The sequence below is a fragment of the Cygnus atratus genome, chromosome 4, assembly GCF_013377495.2.
Source record: "Cygnus atratus isolate AKBS03 ecotype Queensland, Australia chromosome 4, CAtr_DNAZoo_HiC_assembly, whole genome shotgun sequence".
Lineage (NCBI taxonomy): Eukaryota > Metazoa > Chordata > Aves > Anseriformes > Anatidae > Cygnus > Cygnus atratus.
Genome location: NC_066365.1, coordinates 32509839 through 32532831, shown reverse-complemented (window position 1 = coordinate 32532831; position 22993 = coordinate 32509839). Strand labels below are relative to the sequence as shown.

The 22993-nt window shown below is 36.9% G+C and overlaps 1 protein-coding gene across 11 annotated transcripts in view; it reads left to right on the top strand.

Annotated features, from left to right (window-relative positions):
* Positions 1-22993, top strand: part of ARFIP1 (ADP ribosylation factor interacting protein 1) — a 43406-nt gene that overhangs the window by 11440 nt on the left and 8973 nt on the right. For 3 of the 11 annotated variants that reach the window (XM_050710529.1, XM_050710531.1, XM_050710533.1), the window contains 5 exons: positions 7944-8058; positions 10812-10907; positions 12399-12508; positions 18151-18372; positions 21771-21928. In XM_050710529.1, the coding sequence (XP_050566486.1) occupies positions 7944-8058; positions 10812-10907; positions 12399-12508; positions 18151-18372; positions 21771-21928 (701 nt within the window). The remainder of the gene's footprint in view (positions 1-7943; positions 8059-10811; positions 10908-12398; positions 12509-18150; positions 18373-21770; positions 21929-22993) is intronic. The other 8 variants (XM_050710532.1, XM_050710537.1, XM_050710534.1 and 5 more) reach the window with 4 other exon arrangements.

Genomic DNA, 22993 nt, shown 5'->3' with positions numbered 1-22993 from the left:
TTCACTCTAGTGTGTTCAATACTCTTTCAGTAGTTACTGTAAATGGAAGTTGCACTTAGTGACTCGGTCAGAGCCCTTGTTTGTTCAAAGTATAACTACCATGTTCTGTGGCAAATTGAGATGTTACATAACTATTTGTCTGCGGCCAAATACAAAATTTGAGGTGGGTTTTTGCTGGCATGCTACATGCTTTTGTGGCTTGAAGTTTACTGTTTTAAAACTTCCACTAAACCCCAAAATGGGTCAAGTACTTGGATAAGTTGCAGAAAATTTATACTTTGCAAACTTAGTTGTATTTACTGCTGTAATTTCTTTCACAATAATTATTCTGGGAACAGTGAAGATGAATTTTTTTGAACTGTCTTGTACAGGTTAAGACCTGCATGTGTGACCTAAACTCAGAATATGTGATAACCAGGGCTGCTTATAAACAAAACAAAGAAAACAATCTTGTTGGAATTAACATCTAGATCTGTTTACTAATCTGTTAGTCTCAAATTCTAATATTAAGCTTCTATTCATCTTTGTGTTTGTTATTTCTAATGCTTAATGCTCTCCTCTTTTTTTTCATGCCAATATTTTCAGTAATTTTTTGTTTTAACCTAAAGCAATACACATTGCACCACAGAACTTACGTGCCAAGTTTTCAGGGGTCTTTTTTCCTATCATCTTATGGAAATGACAAGCTAAGCACTGGTTTTTACGAGGGCACTTTAGGGGCTTGTTTCTCCTTTCTGAAGTTGCACTGTTACTACAGTGCTCAGTAAGAATTTTTGACCACAGTGGAATTTAGTCCAATCAAACTCCAATCTACATTTCAATTACAGCGTGTTGGATGGCTGGGGAATAAGGTTATTTTAGTTTCTTTTTTTTTTACGTGCTGTAATCAGGGAGCTGTTCGTCTAGACATCGTACAATTCAGATGTGAATGGAAAAAAATGTGACTTATCCTGTGTTTTTATTTGCTCTTCTACTGTTATTTTGCCACAAGTACTTCAGCAGCTTTGATTGCATGGTTTTGGTAGACTGAGTAAATATGTAGTTATACAATGTACTCTTCAGGGATCTTTAGTTACAAAACTAAGCTTTACCCTAGACTTGCAGCTTTAGCACTGTAATCAGACCTCATCCATAAGTTGCATAGACATGAAATTTTTCACCAAATGTGTTTGTACTCAAGCATGGCAGGTATTTCATTTTGCAAGACAATATTGTACAAATGTATTTACCTGGAAGTGGCAAGCAGCATTGCTCATTCTTTGAAGGAAAATGCATTTAGTTGTGCAGAACATCAGACACAATAGATTGCCATAACCTAATTGCAGGAGAAGCATATTGGTTCCAGCCTTGTGGAAATAGGCTATAGCACTGCTTGATGGATCTTCAGTAAATTGCTGGTTCCCTACGTTTAAGAAAAGAAGAATCAAAAGAATATTTATGAGGTAACTGAAGTGTTTGCTTAGCTGTAAAGTTTCATTCAGAAATATGCTGGTACATACTCATTCTCTCATTTGTAATAATAAGAGATGCCTAAGGAATTCTGACAAGTTTTGTCCTGTCTGTATGGTAGATGGAAATTTTTTTAACTAATAAAGCCTGTAGCTTCAATCATCATTGGATGAAATGTCTAATGTCGCCTTATTACAGAAAACCTTGATGCAGTGCTTTCAGCTCTCCAAGCTCTGTTGAAACTCAGTTATGCTTTAAAGACTTGATGTTTAGAAGAGTTTGCCAATGTTTGGATGTTTGTTAGTCTATGCTAATAATAGAGGACTTCAGCAATTACTAAGGAAACATATTTTTCTTGCTACTTCGTACAAGAAAACTCAAACAGAAAACCTTGTTGGTTATTATTTTTCACTGGTTTGTTTCACTTATCCCTGACTTAGAGAGGGGATTTTTACAGGGGATTTTTTTCCCACAGTTTTCTTTGCATGCTGTGATCATTTTGATTAGAATAGTGGTGGCTTTAATGTTCCTGAAGGGTTGGGGAGCTGAGGACTGTGCAGAGGAGTGTATTATATGGCTCCTTATTGAAAAAGGCATAATGTGGAAGCTGCACAGGAATAACTAAAATAATTTTTAAAAACGTTCCTGTCTGTGAAGGCATTCAGGCAGTTATAAGCTACTTGTTATGTTTAAACTATTGTTCAAAATCTATATTGAGTTCTTAAGTCTGCATCTCCGAAATTCTTGTTCCAATTGTTTTCTTTCATTTTCAATATAAATTCCTTTCTGCCTCTTTTCCCACTCCTGTGGGGACAAAAACATTATTAAATATTGTATATAATAGAAGTAATAAGCTCTTTGCCTTTCCAAAACTCCCCCAGTCTCATCACTCAAGTTCTCCCTGAAATATCTGAGTTCCTGTTTCTTAGATTTTGCTGTGTTAACTGGGGTAGCTAGACCTTAATTTGGGCAATTATATTTTAATTACTGTATATTGATTTAAAACTTCTTTCTGCACATCAGTTGCAGAAAACTGTTTTTACGAGATGAAACAAAGACCAATCTGCCTGTTTGCCAAGTGGTCTGCTTCATGCCATCTTGAAGAGTGAAAATTATGGATGTGAATGATGAGAGTAGAAGGGAAACTGATGGGAAAGCAGATTTTTAGTATGACATTAGGTAAATCTAAAGGTGTGGAGTAAGAAGAAAGGATCTTCTGTGTAAAGAGCAATATGTTGGGGAATAGAAGAAATGTGTCAGTCCATTTGCTGCTTCACTGTAGAGTAAAGCTTTAAGTGTAAAAATAAATGAGAGGAGAGCTGGAATTTATTCCGAAGTTACAATCTAGCAGATTATTTCATGGAAGATAAGAGTTAAGTGATAGAGTAGGGCAAGGAGAAGAGAAAAATGCTGAATGAGGAGCTTCACTAACATATTACATAGAGCAAGAAGTGAAAGTTCAGAGCCTTAAATCTTACTGGATAGATGTTAGATCTACTCATTAAAGAGTACTTTAATCCTAAACTGAACTTTACTATAAGGCATGTTACAATTTTTTCCCAGAGATAACTTGAATATTTTGTTAATAACGTCATCTGTCACTTAAAAAACGTGTATATTGCTTCTAGTTTTAGTTGTTCAACTGTTAACGGACTCACTCCTCGAGATAGCTAGTGATATGTTGTTTTTTAAATACATACCTTGAAAGTAGTGAAGGCAACTAAACCCATATCTTCTAAGAGTATTTAGTAGCATCAAATGATGATAGCGAAGTAGCAAAGTGATGTGTTACTAATGGACTGGCATAATCATGAAATCAATACAGCCTTGTTTGCTGTAGTTGCTCCATAACTTCTACCTGCACGAGAAACAATAGAGTTTGGATATTTTTCCCCTCTTCAATTTAGATTGGAATGGGGAGCATGGATGGGAATTGTCTTTCAGAAAACACTCTTGTAACTCAGCCAAAATTCCTTCACGTACATCCATTCTGCATGACTTCTTTGCTGTATCTACCATGTCAACAGGATTGGTACATCAAATATTCATACTGGTTCATCTACACGACCTCTATAATTAACTGATGATTACCCCTGTTGGAGGCACTTAAATAAGGTTAACCTTACTAAAATACCTTTAGCTTAATTCAATGATTTAAACTGAAAACGGAGTTCAACCAAAGGTTGGTTAATGTAGTTTGAATGCTCTCTACTATGTAGGTTTGCACTGATTTGACTAGGCCAAATTAAACTAGTGCAGCTGTCTTGTGTAGCTGTACTTCATGCTTTTACTTCTTTGCACCTTTATCATGCTAAATGGCTGAGATTGGAATAGGCAATTTGACCTTTTCACTGCATGGGAATATTCTGAGTTGTAGTTCTTAAACCTCTAGTCCTGGGTCTCGGTCAAGTTACAATGTTAAAGTACTTCTAGATGGTAACTGCGTAAATGAATGCTATGCTTTCCAGCATCATACAATTGAAAATAATGAATGAAGCATCTCTTTTTATGGTGATGATGTTACAAAGTTGAGTTTTTGAGATCTGTCAGTGATTCTGGAATTCTAGAGACATGATTATGAAGAAGGTGGGAAATCACAAATTTGAAAGCAGGTCTTGGGATCATCAAAATATTCCCACTAGCTAGAAGACCAATAACTAGTCAAAATATAATTACTGTAGTGTTGTAGGAGAATCTGATTTCACTTCCCATGTTTTAACAGGAAGCGTTGATGGGAACAAAAAAGAAAGCTATTTATGTAACTTCCTTACCATTCAAAAATCTCCAAGTACTGTCACAGCTTATCTTAAACATGTAGTTTTTTGTGTCTTCTTTCCCTTACTCTAAAGCTGTTTCTAAATTGTCCCTTGTAAGTTATCAAAGTGATAAATTGCTTCGTCAGAATGATCACAGATTTTTGGCTAGCCTTTTTTCTCTATGCATGTAAAGTAGCACTACCATTTGCAAGAATGACGTGTTAAAAACTGAAGTTTGCATACAGAAGCATGTCTCCACTGAACATTAGCTTGCATGTTTATATACAATATAGAGGTGGTGGATTGATGATCACTGACTCTTTGATGACAATTCTCCTCATGTATAAATGTCTGTCTTCAGCAAGGTATATTTCAGCTGGTTAGTATAGGTATTAAAAACAGGCATGAATAGCAGCTCTTTATGCTGAACTTTGCTTTTTTTGCCAATGAAGGGAAAGATACCTTTGAATAAATGTTTGTGCCTGTCTGTGTAGTTACATATGTATATAAAAAAAACTATGCATACACGAAATTGTAGATCTTAATATATTTTCTTGACCTGAACATCATTTTTTTTCCTTTTGGAGAAGGGTGTGTTATAATAATCTAAATGATTTATTTACCTGTAGTTTGTTCAGCCTGTGTTTAACTTCAAATGAGAATTAAGTTGAATGTATAAAAGCAGTACAGTTGCTTAAGTTTAGATATGAACTTTTGTATTTACAAAATAGATGTTCTGCATTTTAACTCAAAATACAGATGATTGCTTAGATTCCTGTTTCAAACATGCTTAAGCAGGTTAGCTGTCTACATTTCTTTCGCTTCATATTTAAATATTTCTGAAAACTATACAACGTGCCAGGGTACCCTTGGGGAAAATGTTTGATGCCGTGTCATTTTTGTTAAATCGGTGTATCGTCTCCTCTGCCATCCAGTTACCCTTTTGCAAGCTTTTCTGGTTTTTCATCTCTACTGACTTGCTTCAGAGTTATATGGACTCTGCCAGCAACACTAAGTTGAAGCAAAAGCCTTCGTTCCACCACTAACGACAAGTAATTAAATGGAAGTACCAGAACTAAGTCAGTTGTGAAGGCTGAAAGCAGTACGTATCAGATGTTGTGGTATGCTTTATTTGTGAGATCAGGTTCTGTATGTGACTACTGTTGTTCATACTACTTATTTTTTTCCATTTTTCTTTTTGATATAATGCTTCAAATACACAAATATAGCATAATTTATTATTAAATAGCTGGTTCGTGTGAGTGAAAGTACAGCTACAGGAATTGGTTACTCTTGATTGCAGTAGCATCCTGTGTTTTCCACATCAACATGATTTCTATTATGTTGGAATTCATGTTTGTAGCTTTTCCTTTTTCCATCCTCTCAGGAGTTTGTTTTAAACTAAAGACAATTGACTAAATCTGTGGGGATGTGATCCAAAGCCACTTGGGGACATCCTGAGCCTCCAGGCAGTGTCATTCTTAGGCACTAGCTCCATTCTGGGTTGTGGACTGAATGCCTACAGTGGACATGGCATGGACTGGATTTTAAAGGTTTTACTTTGTATGTGATGCTTTTAACTACACACATCAGAAATAGTTTGTGTACCTGTCCAAGCAGCAGCATTTTAAAGATATTATAGCTTTTCTCTTTCTATTTCACTATTGCTCCTCTATAGTATTATCTTTTCTTGCCTCTGCATAGAGGCAGAGGGGAAGTAAAACAGTACTTGACTCCATAAAATGCCAATTTTTCAATTTTTTGATGCTTAGTTTTTTTAAAGTATATTTTACCTTTTTGATTTTATTTCCAGAGTAGCTTTTCACTGGCTTTTTACATTTAAGAATTAGTGGGTTTAAATTGCTTTGAATACCTGGAGTTTTTTTAAAGCAGTAAACATTCCATAACTCCAGGATTCCGTAAATCCAGGATTTTAAACTTCAGTGAGAACAAGGGAAATACACTAAACCTCTGGGGGAGCTATTTGTAGAGGTCGTTACAGTAGCAAAAATGTGCAGTAGGATGGTATGTGAATTCATATTTCAGTAGTAGGCCTGCACTGGTCTTCTGTGAAGACTTCAGTTGCCTGAATGTCAGGACAAGTTCACACTACATTGGGGGATGAACTGGCTGGTCAAATGAGGTGATTCTCTCACTATGTTTAGCTTTGGTGTGGCCTCACTGAGAACGAGGGGAGGGGACTGGAGGATCTCTCTTATGAGGAAAGGCTGGGAGCTGGGCCTGCTTAGCCTGGAGGAGAGAAGGCTGAGAGGGGATCTTTTATATATTACATATAAATATCTTAAGGGAGGCTGTCAGACAATAGGACCAGACTCTGAGAAGCAACAGGCACAAACTGAATCACAGAAAGTTGCATCTGGATACGAGGAAAAACTGTGAGGGTGACAGAGCACTGGAACAGGTCGTCCAGAGGGGAGCGTCTCCTTCACTGGGTATATTCAAAACCTGCCTGGGTGTGATCCAGTGCAATGTGCTCTAGGTGACCCTGCTTGGCCGGATTGTCGGACTAAATGACTTCCAGAGGTCCCTTCCAACCTCAACCATTCTGTGATTCCCTGATTCGCTCTGGGCTCCACAACATAAGAAAGGTGTTAAGGTCCTTGAAAGTGTCCAGAGGAGGGCAACAGAGCAGGTGAAAGGGCTGGAGGGCATGTCCTATGGGGAGAGGCTGAGGATGCCTGGGTTGTCTCACCTGGAGAGCAGGAGGCCGAGAGGCGGTCTCCCTGTGCCCTGCAACTCCCTGAGCAGGGGAAGCAGGGAGGGAGGTGCCGGTCTCTGCTCCCTGGTCACCGATGACAGGACACAGGGGAATGGGACAAAGCTGTGATGGGAAGGGTCAGACTGGACATTAGGAAACATTTCTTTACCATGAGGGTGGCCAAACACTGGAACAGACTTCCTAGAGAGGTGGTTGATGCCCCATGCCTGTCAGTGTTTTGAGAGGCGTTTGGGTAATGCCCTCAATAACACGCTTCAATGTCTGGTTAGCCTTGAAGCGGTCAGGCAGATAGGCTAGAGGATCTTTGTAGGCTTGTTGCTCCCTGAAGGGATCACTTGTGATGAGGAGGTGCTCAGAGGGAAACTCTTGAGAAGAATGTTTTTCCCATGTCAAATTCTGAAGAGACTTCATGTACTATTTGTAGAGATAATGGATGCTACAAATTTTTAAGATACTTCTTGCCTGGAGTGAAATAGTGTTTCATCTTTAACATTATGATAGTTGCTTCCATGTTTCTTGCTTGTAAAATGTTTTCTGCCCTTAGTCTTAGATCATTGCGCACTCCAATCAGCTTTTAACTGAAAGCACGAGTACGTGGTTCTGGTTGTTTGGACCAGCTTCAGACCCCTTAACGTGGTGATGTGGGCTACACTTTGGGTAACTGATGCTGTAAGAGATGGCATTCTTGTTGTGCCCCAGTTTTAAACCGTAACAGCTCTGTGGGTTTTGTAACTTTTTTCCTTGTAAATGTCAGAAGGGAAACACATTGAATTAACACACCAATATATTTAAATAAATACACAAACTATACTTGGTGCTTCTTGTTCCTTTAAGTTTTATTTGTGCATCACATTTGAGTGCTGTGACACCAGAGAAGACATTCCAGGCTAGAGGCAGAACTGTCTGTCTGAGAGCTGTTGAGATTACATTATAATACCTTGGAGTCACTTCTAAGTTTTTTTTAACGTAAATTTTCCGTTTTATTCAAATATTTTAAGGACTTGAAACGTTCATTACCAGTTGGACTTGGACTCTCTGAAACCAAAATAACATCTCATGGCTTTGACAGCACCAAAGAGGGAGTTGTTGAGGCAGGACCATTTCCAGGTAAAGGTAAATTGCTTTTTTTAATCTCAATTTTTCAATTTAAAGTCTTGAGGTATATTTTTAATATGGTCAGAAATCGTAAAGTTCTGCAGCTGCTTTGAGCATTTTGGTATAGATATATTGATTGATTGATGTACATTGGTGACAACCTGAGGTGTTAAAATAGAGCTACATGCTGCACTTTTATAATCTGTCACAGGGCTCATGCAAGCTTAGGGTAAAATTGGCTTGCAGTTATCAGAAGGGAGGTATTTTACTTGAGTACTTTGAAGCTGTGTCAAATGGAAAGATTTAACAACTACATTGCATTGGAAGTCTGTTTAAATGTGGGTAAGTACATTGCAAGTGTTTTTCCAATGTGAAACGAAACTTGTGTATGTCTGGATACACAGTTTGCCTAGCCGGAACAGATGAATTAGTGAAATTCTTCTTTGCTCGTGAGACATCTCTCTTTTTTTGTTATAATGCATATCTTATTTTAATGTATTGTCAGGAGTGATAATGCTTTGGATCTTTTATTCCAAGTATTATATAATGAAAAAGTTTTCTCATATCTTCTAAATACAGAGTCGCTGTTGTTTATAGCAGGAGGATTTTAGTTAATAATTAATTCTCAATACAAGTCTTAATGTGTTTAAAAGAGTATAAACTGGTATTAAACAGTGAGAAATAGTGGTAAACAAACCAGTAATGTCAGTGTTTTCCATCTGTCTAAAAACAGTCGTACAACGATATAGTATGTGAAAGGGATATTTTAATGAATTATGTAGCTTAGACAATGTCTAAATTTGAAAGGTTTGAAGTGATCTCAAATGAGCAGCTGTGAAAATAAGTCTCTTTGTAGTCGTAGATTTAATTTACATCTTGCTTCATTTCCTGTTTTGTGAAATGTGCTTATGAAAACAGCGATTTACATGCTGTGCTTTACATCTATTACGAAGTGAATGCTGTGGTTTCTTTAAGGCTGAAATTAGCAAAATATCTCGGTAAAAACTGAGCAGATGGCAAACTGCTCATCATCCTCGCCTTTTTGTATTCAGTTTGCAGCATAACTGTTGCAGCTGTTACCTGCCATAGTCTATAAGGAAAACGGTGTCTAAGATGTGTTTCAAGCTATGCTAATATGTTTGTAATCTAAATGTTCTGCAGTAAGTTTTGTATACCGATGATGAGCTTTGAACGTGGTTTTTAACACTTTAGATACCACAGCTTTCTTCCAAGGATTTTTTTTCAGGTTTTTCCTGATGTTCATATATCAGACAGAAATGGTAGAAGTGGTAGTGGTAAGAGGCTTAGGCTCTTGATAAAACTGGAGAGAAAAATAGAATGATAATCCTGTTTTTAAATGTTCTTTATTCTGTTTGTGCCCTTATTGAGGCTTCCTTTTTGAACGCAAAATAAGCGATACTGGAGGGGCAGGGCTTTTAGGATTTGGCAGAGGAGGGGGAATGGCAAAACATGCATAAGGCTGCATTAATACTATCGAGTGCTAGGGAATTTATTTTTATTTATTTATTTATTTAACCAGTTGTCTTAGCTCGCTTCCTGAAGTGATTTGGTCTTAAGGAATTTAGTAGGATCTTGCAATCAAACTTTTATGCCTAGATTAAATCCATTTGCAGCCCATATATAATGTACCACTATGGAAGATCACAGCAGATGAGATATCTTTCAATCTTTTAATTTCTGTGTGATATTAAAGTGTTTTGTTATTGTATTCATATACCCCTTGTTACTAGCATTCCAGAATATATTTAAAAGGCAAAAGCTGTTTGTTGATTTAGTGAATTCAACTGACATTTCTGGTGTTACTGATAAGTTTTAGACCAAACTATGAAGCTTGGACTTTTTTTTAAATCCTTGCCCACATCTTGCAATGGGCACACGGTCAGTCCTATGAAGTATCTCAGAATTTCTCAGCAGAAGCAATAAAAGCTCCCCCGCCAATATGCTGATGACTCATTACTGCAGAGAAAAAGCTAACTTGTTCTTGGATTTTTTTAAAGTCCTGAAAAATCTGTAAGATTGTCACTTTGCATTTGTCATATGGAACAGTTGCAAAGCACTGAAAAACATAATCCTAAAGCTGTTTAGGGGGCACACAGTGCGGATCCCTTAAAGGTATGTCTTGTCCAAAAGATACCAAGCAAGTGCTGTAAAATCCTTCTCTTGAGAAGGAAGTTACACACCTTAGCTACTAATGGCTCTTATGATCTTTCTCCTGTTCTTTTAGGATAGGTTATTGCTGAGGTGTTTTTTGTCACAGATTTAGGCGCAGATGTTAATCAAGTTTAATTGAAGTTGGTCCAGATTTTCAGAGCCTGCTTCTTCATTCCTTAATGCTGTGAAAACGATTCAGCATCAGCAGGGAGTAAAATCTACCTAACCCAAAACCAGCGGTTTCAACTGCAGCAGCCATGTATTATAACAGCATCTCTTGGAATCTTCTGTTGACAATGTAAACTTTACTGGTGAATGTGCCAGTTTTATTTTGACGATTCTTTAAGAAAAAAAAAGTTTGGCATCATGACTTAGAAAAAAAGATTAAATCACAAAAACCTGGAGTAGTTCACACGAACATCTGCACCTTTTCAAAAGTGTTCCCGTCAGAGATTCCAGTAACTTTCCTGTGAATACTTCTACTTAGTGTGTTGCTGAAACAAATATTTCTTTGCTTTGAAAACCTATCTGTGTAAAAGTGCATATTGGCTTCTAAGGGAAGATGGTGGATTTTCATGTTAAATGTGTCCACTTTTCAGGTTCCTCAGCATCACCCAAATCATCTGTTATATCTCCTAGCAGTGCAGCAGCTAGCAGACTGGCTGGACAAGGTTGTGATTTAATTATTCCCACAGGTATCATAGCACTGAATGGATAACGCCCTTGTGTCTGCTGACGCTGTACTAACTCCCCCATGTCTCTAATAATTTGATTTACTGTTATTTAGAAATGTAATTTCTGGGGTCTTTTGGTGGTTCTCATTTCTGGATTTTAACAGTTGATTAAATATCCTTTGCTTTCCTTTCTATATGCTGCTTTTTGCTCTATCACATTAAAAATGAGTAATTACCAAATCTTAATACTAACGAACAGTAACAAAATGTGAGTAACCAAGATCTTTTATTTAGGTTAAAGCTGAAACTTTTGGCATTCTTTTTGCCAAAATGTTCACATGTTCCATTAGGACAGAGTATGAGGTGGCAATTAGGAATTCATAACACCCAAACTAGGCTTTGCCACTTGACTCATTTTGTGCCTATGGGCAAATTACTTAACATCTTTGTCTGTTTCCTTCTATGTAAAAGGAGAGAACTTATTCAGTTACCTCATAAGGATGTTGAGAGGATTAATTACTTAATGTTTGCACAGCATTTTGAAGACGTAAAGGACAGTTGTGCTTGATGCTAAAGGAGTATCTTGAGGCATCTGGATAGACTTTTTTTCCAAGCTCTTACTTACGTAAATAACCTGGCAGGGCTAAGGTGACTCTAAGTAGCATTCAGGATTATTCGAAGAGTATAGAAGCAGCAGTAGTCAAAACTGTATATGAATAAATAAATAAAGTTGCTTAAAGTGGTAGAGCTTTGCAGTGCTTACTGTTTAGGACACCAGAATGAGTTTTTTCCAAATTAAAACTTAGAATCTGTGATATACCATACTAGCTTGAGAATGCTCAGTATTCAGCAATGAATATGTGCTGACTGGCCATAGATAATTTGATTTGTTGCTTGCAATTGTATCTTTATTGCTGTTTTACACTAGTTGTTTGTAGAATTAATTGTTCCTAAACCAATGAGCTAAAAAGCTGAGATACATTTTAAAAGTGATTCTTTTTGGTGGCTGAACATGCCTTTTGGAAAGGATAACATTCATTGGAGGAAAAAAAAAATCTGTTTTGAGATTTCTTTACTGGTTTTACTGGATGTACTCTGTTACAGCAGTTCTTATGTGTCAATTGTTTTCATTTAGTGATCTGCAGGGTGTAAACAAACTTTTAGATTGGCTAAATCCAAGACAATGTTCAACTACTGGAATTTTAAAACACAGATTAAGTAATAAATGTCCATCTAAAGCTGTTGTACAGTTGGTTAGTAAAATCCCTTGCATTAGGGTGAGCTTTATTCAGCCTATCGCTACATAAAATTACTGATGTATATATGCTTCCTATCAGTTATAAAATAACTTCTGAATTGATTCTGAAAATTTGCACATTCATTAAAGTTGTTACTCTTACCTTGTTCTGCTTTTGCATGTGCAATTGCACAAATCTTCCTTACTTACTATAGATCCCTTAAACAAAACAAGAAAAGCCAAGGCCCTAAAGACTTGCTTTGTTTCTGACACAGGGGGCAGAGCTCAGCAGAAGAGTGGACCTGTTGTGTTAGCAGATGAAGTAAAGAATCCAGCAATGGAGAAATTGGAATTGGTGAGAAAGTGGAGCCTAAACACTTACAAGGTATGCAGGCATATATTTGTGTGTGCATATATATTCTAGAAATGAGTTTGCTACTAGATCAGATTAAAGCTTTCGAAGTATTGCACTGCAGTATGAAAGGAAGTAATCTGTTGTTTCAGTGAGCATAAACAAGAATGTGCGGAAGGCTTAGTTTTCTTCCAAGTGTAACCTTTGTGAGCCTTTTTAAATCCATGGTATTAAGTGGGAAATTGTTTAAAGGTATCAATTTAACAAGGAAAAAAGAATGTTGCATCTCTGTCCCCTTCAACAGAACACACAGGCTTCAACTCTAGTGCTTGCAATAGAATCTTTTTGCTGAGCTGACTGCTGATAGAATAGAATTTGAGCTGATAGTCAGGCCCACCTATAAGTTGTAAACCTAATTGCTGTTCTGATATTTTTGTTATATCTTGGCTGATTTTTTCTTAGTGTTGGAACAGTTGCTTTCAATTCATATGTTATTTTTCTATGACAATTCTTTGAGATCAACTGGGAATTGATGAAATAAAGGTAATAACAAAAGAATAAAGAAGAGGCGCTTAAAACACACTGTTATGGCAGCTGTGACTCTCATTAAAAAGTCACAAGATAAGGAACAATTGTCATGAAATACATTACAATCAGGAGCTTTAAACAAAGACTGGTTTTGAAAAACAGCTTTCCATTGTGCCTAAAACTTAAATGGCAGAGGTGTGGACAGGTAAGTGTGCATCAGTGGGACCTACGTGAAACCATAAAGCAATCAGGAATTTGTTTTAATTTTTTTTCCATGTAAAACAGAGGTCTGAAACTCTCCAGTATTCTTGAATCCAGGTAAAGACATTCTCCCGAGTAAGCGTGGGAACCAGGGATAGAGACATTCTACCCACTAGAAAATGTTTATGTTGTTCTTTGTGTTAGAATTGGAAATTTGACCCTATTTTGTCTAAATAAATTACATGAAAAGTAGGAATTTTAAACGCAACCTAAATTTTGTGGCAACTGCAGAAGTCTGTCAGCCATTTTTGCAGCCTGCTGTGGTCCAGTCAGAGTACATGCTGCTTAGCTGTTCTCTAAGATTCCATTTAAGAAACACTGACTCTTGAGGTTTAATCTGCTGTACAACAAATTTACATCACAAATAAGTAAGAGGATATGATCTTACTCTCTCTTTCTGGTGCTTTGATTTTAAAAGAACAAAATCAAGAAAACCCTATGTCACAATTGCAGAAGGATTACAAACCTGTTTATGCACACCAATAACCAGAGGATTAGTGAAGAGTGCTGGAATGGTGGTCTCAGATCCCTGTTTAGAACACTATTTCCTTGGCAGTCTATTTTGCTAAGTCTTGATTTAAAAAAAAAAATATATAATAATAATAAGCTTTATTTCTTGGTTTAAACCTCTCCCTCCCTGAAACCTAGAATTTCATCGGTTGTGGAATAGCAAAGACTAGCACTTCCAGAAAATCGAATGAATTTGTCTTCTTGGAATCTGGAAGCTTGAAGTTGTCTCTCAAATATGCCCGAGGAGATCAATCAGTTAAGATGGGACTCCTGAAACATCGTGACTTATTTCAGAGCTGTCTGAAGTCGTATGAATTTATCTGAATAGAGGTAGCATTATACGAATGTCCCTGGAGGTGCCACTTTAAAATACTTTCTATACAGTCCACATACAAAAGCATGTGTAATTTGGTTAGGGACGGTATTTCAATTTGTGGACATAGTGGCATTGGTTTCTTTTCAGGAAGGTCATGGGAAGAAACCTCCTCTTTATCTTGTAATAGCTAACTGATTATAGGTTAGATGTGGAAATAAAGGGCAGCAATAAATGGTTAGGGAAGTTTGCAGTTGAAGAACCCCTAGGAGCCGAAACTGTACTAGACATTAATCTGCAAGTGGAGTTAGTGGTGAAGCTGTTACGAAGTTATTTAGGGAACTGGCATGAGTAGTACCTCTAGCACTGTGGCAGGGATTATAGGATGGAAATTACTAGATTCTGGGGACAGAATTTAGAAGGAAAAATTTCTGTGTGCTGGCACACGGTCTCTTTAAGGCCTCTTTTGGCCACTGTGAGAGGCAGGGTGCTGAGTGAGGGAAACTTCGGTGTATCCCAGTAAGGTCTGATGCCCTGAAATGTTCGCAGGGACTTTGTGGGGGCATTTATATGAAGAACGTGACTATTGGATGAATAAAACCCTTCAAATCACTCGTTTTTTTTAACTTCAGAAAAGTTATTTTTTACGCTTTGACTGTACAGACTGTACAGATATCACTCCTTACCAACTTTCTCTGTTACATCCAGAGATCATACCCATCTGTGAAGTGATGATTAAGTATGCCTGTATGTATTTTGTATACCCTGTTTTTTGTCCCCTGTGCATTTCTGTGAATGAGACACATTTGCTTTTATCTCCTACTTCTATGTCTGTTTAAGCAACTGTTTACCATTGATAATTACAGGGGGTTAATGTTGCTCTTCTGCCTAGCCTAATCATGAATTTTCATAGACGGTTTAACCTTCTCCGCAAACTCATGATGTAATAAGATTATTCTGTTGCCATTGCAACTACTGGCCCTCTTCATTCTCTCCAGTCTTCTGTTCCGTAGTAATCATGAGTTAGCCTCAAAAGTTTTCTTTTTTCTTCTCCCATAATCTAATGACCAGAGCATTTTCTGTTCTTTCCCTTCCCCAGACTCCCCCTTTGGATGAGAAAGGTTTTTTCATTTTAGTAGTAAGACAGACACAAGGAATTTGTGACTCTTCTTTGCTTTCAACGATTCTAATAAAGAAGCTTATCTTCTTGTTTTTCATGATAGAATGAATCATGGAATGGTTTGGGTTGGAAGGGACCTTGCAGATCATTGAGTTCCAAATCCCCATGGGCAGGGACACCTCCCACCATACCAGGTTGCTCAAAGCCCCATCTAACCTGACCTTGAACACTTCCAGGGATGGGACATACACAGCTTCTCTGGGGAGCCTATGCCAGTGCCTCACCACCCTCATAGTAGAGAATTTCTTCCAAATACCTAATCTAAATCTCCCTTCTTTCAGTTTATAACTATTTCCCCTTGCCCTATCATTAAATGCTCTGGCAAAGAGTCCCTTTCCACCTTTCCTGTAGGCTTCCTTTACATACTGGAAGGCCACAATTAGGTCGTCTTGGAGCCTTCTCTTCTCAAGACTGAAAAAATCCTATGTCCTCAGCCGGTCTTCACAGGAGAGGTGCTCCAGCACTTTGGTCATCCTCGTGGCCCTCCTCTGGACCTGCTCTAACAGGTCTGTGTCTGTTTTATGTTGGGGGCCTCAGAGCTGAACAGTGCTCCAGGTGGGTTCTCAAGAGAGCAGAGTAGAGGGGGAGAATCACCTCCCTTGACCTGCTGGTCACATTTCTTTTGATGCAGTCCGGGTTACAACAGCTTAAACTTTGAGGAAAAAACACTATCTGTTTCACAAGCCTCTACTGGGCTACTAGTAGAACTTTTATTTCTGTGACGTTTCCCTTAAATCTGTTTCTGTTGTTTGTTGTTTTTTGTTTTTTGCTTTGAGAATTATTTTTCTTAAAATTTGCCTGGTATACCTCTTCACTTCTTGAGAAGCATGGTATTATGCAGGACAACGTTCTTTATAGGTTTCTTTTTAGAACAATGCCAAACAGAATTTGCATGTGGAATATTCTCTCCAGTTGATCGTGAGAAAATACGGCAACCTGTGTCTTTATACTGGTTCAGTAACAACCAGAGTAAATGAAAATAGCAGATAGGTGCGTCGTCGTTGTTACTCTTGTTCAGTTCAATGTTCAGCTTCAGCTACATCTCACTTTAATGAAGCATACAGAGTAAGTATTTCAAGTGACGCATGCCTCACTTTCTCATTTGTCAGTACTGTTTTCTTCATGTATTTTGTCGTAACTTCTGAGGCAAATACTCCTTGGATGAAAGTAACTTCTTCCTGTGTGAAAATTTTTTGCTTCCAAAAATTTTTACCTTCCATGACATTTCCTTTCATTTCAATGGGTGTGTGTCTTAGCATTTTCTTGGAGAATAGCCAACGTTTCTCCTTTAATTCCACGTTTGCTTTTATTTCTTGTCAAATGCTTATTTATACTCTTAGCATACTGTCTGTTAAATTGTATTTGACAATTTCGATTGCAGGCCTTAGTATTAAAGGTGTATTCTGTAGTGATATGACTTGTTATGCTCCCTTAAATTTCTGATTCTTGACAGAAAAACGTCTCCTAGGTTAGCTATGCTCTTTCTTCTAAAGTTGTTGAATCTAATGAGATAAATTTGAAGAGAGGATTTGGGCTAAAGCTTATTACTTATGACCATCTTGTTCTGCTTGATCCTTTTTGGAGTCTTTCCTTTGTTCAATTTAGAAACTATTGAAAAGTTCGAAAAGGTTAAAAGAATATCTCCTTTGGAAGTAAATAAAGACTGGACTAATCCAAATTCCTTGAATTTGGAAAACTTGGAAAATCTAGTGGTGTAATGTACCCTGGGAATATGTTTTAAGATAGAGTTGGGCTTTATCTCTCCTAATGAAACTGAAATTTTGTGCTTTTTTTTTTTTTGTGTGTGGAAGTAGTTCTCCTGTAATTTTGTTTCTAGCAGTCCTTCATATGTGTAACTTAATTTTGTCTTCACCTCTTGGGACCACGGATTAACTTAAAATTATTCATAACTACAGCAAATAATTGCTCCTTTACATAGAGAAGTTGCATGGCTTTGCCACATCTGCTTGGCATTTGGCTTCTCTGATGCATCACTCAAGGGGAAGCCCCAGTGGTGCGTCTTAGGAGGCTCACTGTCGAGTTGGGTTCAAATCTCTGGCAAAGAAGGTGTCGCAGGTAACTGGAATGTGGTAGCTGCCTAAGCTGTCATACCCTTGGGCTGGCTGATACAGCCTAGTAAGAGCAGGTTTTGCTGCTCACCACGTTAATGAACTGCAAAGCTGCCTCAGAAAGACTTTTTCAGTCACAAGTAGTACTCTTAACAATTAGCTCTATTTTATAGCTGTGTGAATAATGAGAAATGTATTTTAATTGTTTTATGTGTTTCTTAGTGAAAGTTCTGAGTCAGCTTTAAAAGCATGCTAAAGATTGCCCTCCCATTCATCATCATCTATCTTCAAAAAATAAAAATAAAAACTTAGACCTGTTCAGGGTCTTACCGGAAACTTTTTTTTCTAAAAAAAAAAAAAAAAAAAAGCAGCCATGGGTCACTTGGAATGGGATGGTTGGTAGACAAAGCCTGAAAGGTGACTGGGTGGAAATTTTTATGCAGAACTGGTAATACTTCCATTAATGGACTTTAATATAGTGAGCTAAATAATTGCTTCTTTTAACTTAATAAGATTCACCAAATGTAAAAGAGATAAGCATTCTTTTACTTGAGAAGCAATTAGTTATGCTCTTGATTTGCTAACTTGAATATTCATATTAGTAAGAGTTGAGACTTGTCCAACTGTTCTTGCTGAGTCCTGATGAACTTCTAAAGAGTGTGTTGTTTTTTCAGTTTGTTGTGCAAACTTATATTGGGAGGGGTGATTGTGAAAGAATTGTGTGTAATTATCTGTCCCTTGAAGCTGAAAATGGGTGTATGCTGTGTTGTCTTGAATATATTTGATTCTTTATAATTTAATTTTTTTTTTCCAGTGTACACGTCAGATCATCTCTGAAAAACTGGGTCGTGGCTCAAGAACAGTAGATCTGGAACTAGAAGCTCAAATAGATATATTGAGAGATAACAAAAAAAAATACGAAAATATCTTGAAACTGGCACAGACACTGTCCACACAACTCTTCCAGATGGTACACACCCAGAGGCAACTTGGAGATGCTTTTGCTGACCTGAGTTTGAAATCATTGGAACTTCATGTAAGACTTTATAGTGTTTAAAAAAAAAAAAAAAAGGGCAGAGATGAAGATAAGCCTAATTGACTTGTGCAGGGTGTATAGTATCTAGCAGCTATTTCTTTAAGCATTGTTGGTAACAACATGACATTCTTTTTGTTAAAAATTTATGTAATTAATTTAAAACTATAGAATATCACTGCAGTTATTGTAGTTCTTAATTGTTTCTAAATGTTTGCCTTTAGCTGATAATTGGACTCAAGAGCTGACAGCTTCGCTTTGTTTATAGAAAATGCATTTTACTATTCCTTCTAATGAAATGTCAGTGTTCCAGAGCATTACTTCATGCCAATTACAGGATGTCTTTGGGGAATATGCCTGGGAGTAAGTAGAGTAGGGCACATTACTTCACTTCTTCATGTGAAATGTGAGTAAATGACTTTTCAGTAGTAAAATGATTTTTCTGTAGCAAATTGGAGCACTGAGGCTTCATCTCTAAGTCCATTTTTAAATCAGAATTTTGCTACTAACAGGACTAATCTATGTTCTTACGTTTGGAGTTTCTGAGCGAGAGGCAATCTTCAGATAACTGCATTTGGATTGTTCTTAGAAGTTTAGAAGCTTATGTAACACTGTCATTTTCTTACTGATCATAAAGCTGTGTGTTGTAAAGCAAGAAGGTAAATGTTGCATACCAAAAAATAGCTAGTTTGCTTCTACATTGATTTAACTCTGGAATTACAGAATAATTAGTTCGATACTGCTGCTGATCCATTGGAAAACCAGGGTTTTAATGATTTCCTAACTCAGCTGCCAAAATAGCCCCAATTAACGTTGTTATTAAAGGTAAAACTTGTGTTTATTTCCCCCTTTTCATGATTCCCTACTCCTGTTGAGTTTCAGGGGAGGAGATGGAGTTATTGTTTATAAAGAGGAATCTTAACTGATAGCTAGTTTAAAAAAAAAAAAATCTACTGCAGTGCAAGTCCTAGTATTATAGCCTGACAGATGAAAATCTGAAAATATAGCACTTCTAGCAGCTAAGAAATTAAATCTGCTAAAAGTAGTAGTTCTGAGTAATCAGTTGACTCTTGACACAAATGCGGGCATGTGGTTTGTGGCAGAACTTAGTGATTGTTATGAAGTATGTGCTGAAGCTGGATGTTTCTTCTGAAACTTGGATTAAATCTGGCATTGTGCTCTTGTTTAATGAATGCTTTTTCCATGAATAGCTTGTATTTCTAATGAGAATACTGTTCTTCCAGGTTCTTTCAGCATCTTGTACTGGTCTTGGAATCTGTTTCAGTCATTCATCTCTTATGTAGATTATTGAATGGGGCTGTTCATAAAAATCAAATAAAGGTTTCTGCTGCTGTAATAAAAGTTATCTAACCTTTGCCTCTTGGAGACTTGCCTGATGTTTGTCTCTTTCCTCTTTGTGTTTTCCCTTTTGTTTAATCTGTACTGTATTACCATCTGTAGCCTGGCCTGTTCTTGAATGTTTGGATAGCATTGTTGCCTCTAAAACTTATGTGAGACTACAAGTAGAATTTCTGAACAGTTAAGTCTTTAATGTTTAATTTGATAGCAGCATGTAAGGGGGAAAAATCACTTAAAGGTAATATTGTTTGGTTTATGCATGTTAACAAAGTGAGATTTTAATGTGATATATACAGAGGCGTTACTTAATATGAATGCTTTACTGTTTCTTTTTTGGATACAAAGATAACTCCTGGTTCCAGGCTCATGTGCCTCTAATTATACAGACTGATGGATTCCAATTTTAATTGACCTGTGCATAGAGCATGAACTGAGGATAAACTCTTGATACAGAACGGATTTCCTGTCTTTCATAAGCGGTATCTGCAAAGGCTGCAGACAAAACTCACTTTTTTTCTGTGAAATTATGAAGCAGTAGAGACGGCTTTGGTGGCTTGTATGTATGTCTCTTAGTACTGCAGACCACTACGGTCCCATCTGTCTTACCCCCCTGCTTTGAACTGAGTAGTTTTGCTCGTTTGGGTCTGCAGTGATCTGGGTCAGAGGACCAGCTGGAAAACTAATTGTGGTCTTGCTTGTAGGAGGGAAAGATCAGACTAAATCCTGCTAGAGGAGCAGTCCGACTTCTGCTGTTGTCTTTGCCTGGATGCTCCTACTTCTTCCCTGTGCTAGTGCTTGTGTTGCTGTGTAGTTAGCAATGTCAGAGGAAAACCAGCTGGAAAATGTTTTAACTTGATTTCAGCAGGATCTGTAGTGAACTGGGGGAATACTTCTGCCATACGAACAGCTGTGCAAAACGAAGGAGACTAAGTTACCTTCTAGCAGGGTTTTTTAGATCTTAGCTCATGAAAACTTGCCCTATGTTGTCTTCGTATTTTCTCCCTTAAACTGCTCGTTCCCACTGCACCTCCTTTCCTAGAATCTTCTTCCCTTACCACTGCCCATTAGCCTTACCCACATGAAGTCATTAATGTTAACATGAAATATCATTTGGCTTTGGTTGTTTTAGATGAAAGGAAACTGGGAGAATTCAGTGCTTCTGAGTCAGTTATTGGCAGACCAAGTTCCAAATATGTTCCTAGTATGTTTTATAGCCATTGCAACCAGAAATTATACTCTTCTATGAGAACTCCCATCTGCAGAATATGAAGATGCCATATGGATGACATAAATATAATAATTGGACTTGTTTGGCATCCATGCATTAGGAAAATCGTTGCAGCCTTGGTCAGTGCTTATGCTGCTGTCAGAAAGGAGGGAAAAAAAAGGCAGTAATAGTCATATATCCAAATGTGACCGGAATGCCTTGGAGATAATTTCTCCCTTATTCATTTAAAATTTATGTCTGATCTACGTTATCGCTTTTATTTGCTATCCATTATGATGCTCTGCCTTTTTTGGTTATTTACAGCCTATTAAAATGTTACAGATCTTGAATTTCTTTTTCCAGTCCTCCTTTCCAGAATGTGGAAGAATAGAACTTAGTAGCTAATTAATGCTGTGTGCCCTTGTGAGTTTAGGCATATTACTGTATTTAATGTAGCGTTGTCTCTGTTGGTATTAAGGCATTACCTAGACAACCACATGAGAGATGCTGGATTAAACTGGTGCTGAATGACAACGTAATGATTGTTAGCACTTTTAAGTAGCATTCATATTTTTCAAGTTCAGAAAAAAAAGTTATGAAATAGGATTTAACATCACATGGTTTCAAAATTGTAAACAGTGTTTTACTGATGTTAGAGGAATTTCATAAAAGCTGTGAACTGACTATTGTATTGAAATCATACGTGTTTAATCATAACTGTATCCAAACAGAAGTGACAGAACTTCCATGTCTGTGTTTTTGTATTTTTTTATAGTTGCTGATGAATGTTATGATTTGAAATGATATACAGTTCTTTTCTGTGTTCTGTTTACAGGAGGAGTTTGGCTACAATGCAGATACACAGAAACTTCTAGCTAAAAATGGAGAGACTCTTCTTGGGGCTATTAACTTTTTTATTGCCAATGTGAACACGTTGGTGAATAAAACAATTGAGGATACATTATTGACTGTGAAACAATATGAAAGTGCCAGGTATAGTTATTCTATATCTAGCTATTTTAATTACCAATTAATCTTGAGGAAACAAACTTTCTATCAGTTTAGCCCTTGCATTTGAGTTACTAACCTGCTATTTAAAACCTTGTCAGTATAACACGACTCTCATGTAATGAGAATTTACAATTAACCATCTCATTGTACAATCAAATGTTTTGTAAATGTCCTGTTGTAGGCTTCATTTTACTTTTTTATCTTTGTTTCTGAAAAAGAATAGCTTTTTTTTTCTGCCTGCTAGCTTAAGGTGGCTCTCTAAGCAGAGGAACAGTGCAAGATTAACCCTTTGATCTAGCTATGTTGTAGTTAATTAAATAATCTTTGACTGAAAGGCAGTTAATCCTGTGCTTCTGTTGATGCACAATACATGTAGTTCACACTTCAGTTTTTATAAAGAAGTTGCAGGTTTGGCCTAGAAAGGGAAAAACCAAAAATATTTCATAATGGGTGAATAATATCTAGCAGAAGATAATGGATTTCCTGACCTGGAGATTACTTCAGATACGGCACACTACTCTAAAGACAAATTTTTTTCTGGTAGTGGCTAGATTTGTGGTGGTTCTTCATGTTTCGTTCTTTTCCTCTTTCAGTTTCATTAAAGATGATAGCATTTTTCTTCTAATTTGCTGAAAGATGTAGTTAATGCACATTTTTTTTTGATTTTTAGGTCAAAAACTGCAAATGGCTTGAGTTCTATAGCCTTTTCCTTTTTTTAATGGTTCTGTTCTAATGCTTTAAGCGTATTTATAAGCAAAGTACTAAGTTATTGTTTTGATATTCAGGTAAACTTTCAAAAGGCATGAAAAGCATAACTAACCTAAATGTTAAGTTTTGTTTTTTTAATCCTTTACCTTCAAAAATAAAGCCAGTTCATACACTTTTCAGGCATCCTCTTGAAACTTTATATATCTGCTAAGATTGTTCTTGCCAATCTTTCTGAACATATGGTTCTTTCCTCCTGAAGTACCTTTGAGTTTCCCTTTCTTTTCCTCAAAGAAATACTTTTTTTGCCATTTCAATAAAGCAAATAAATTATGAAGGTTC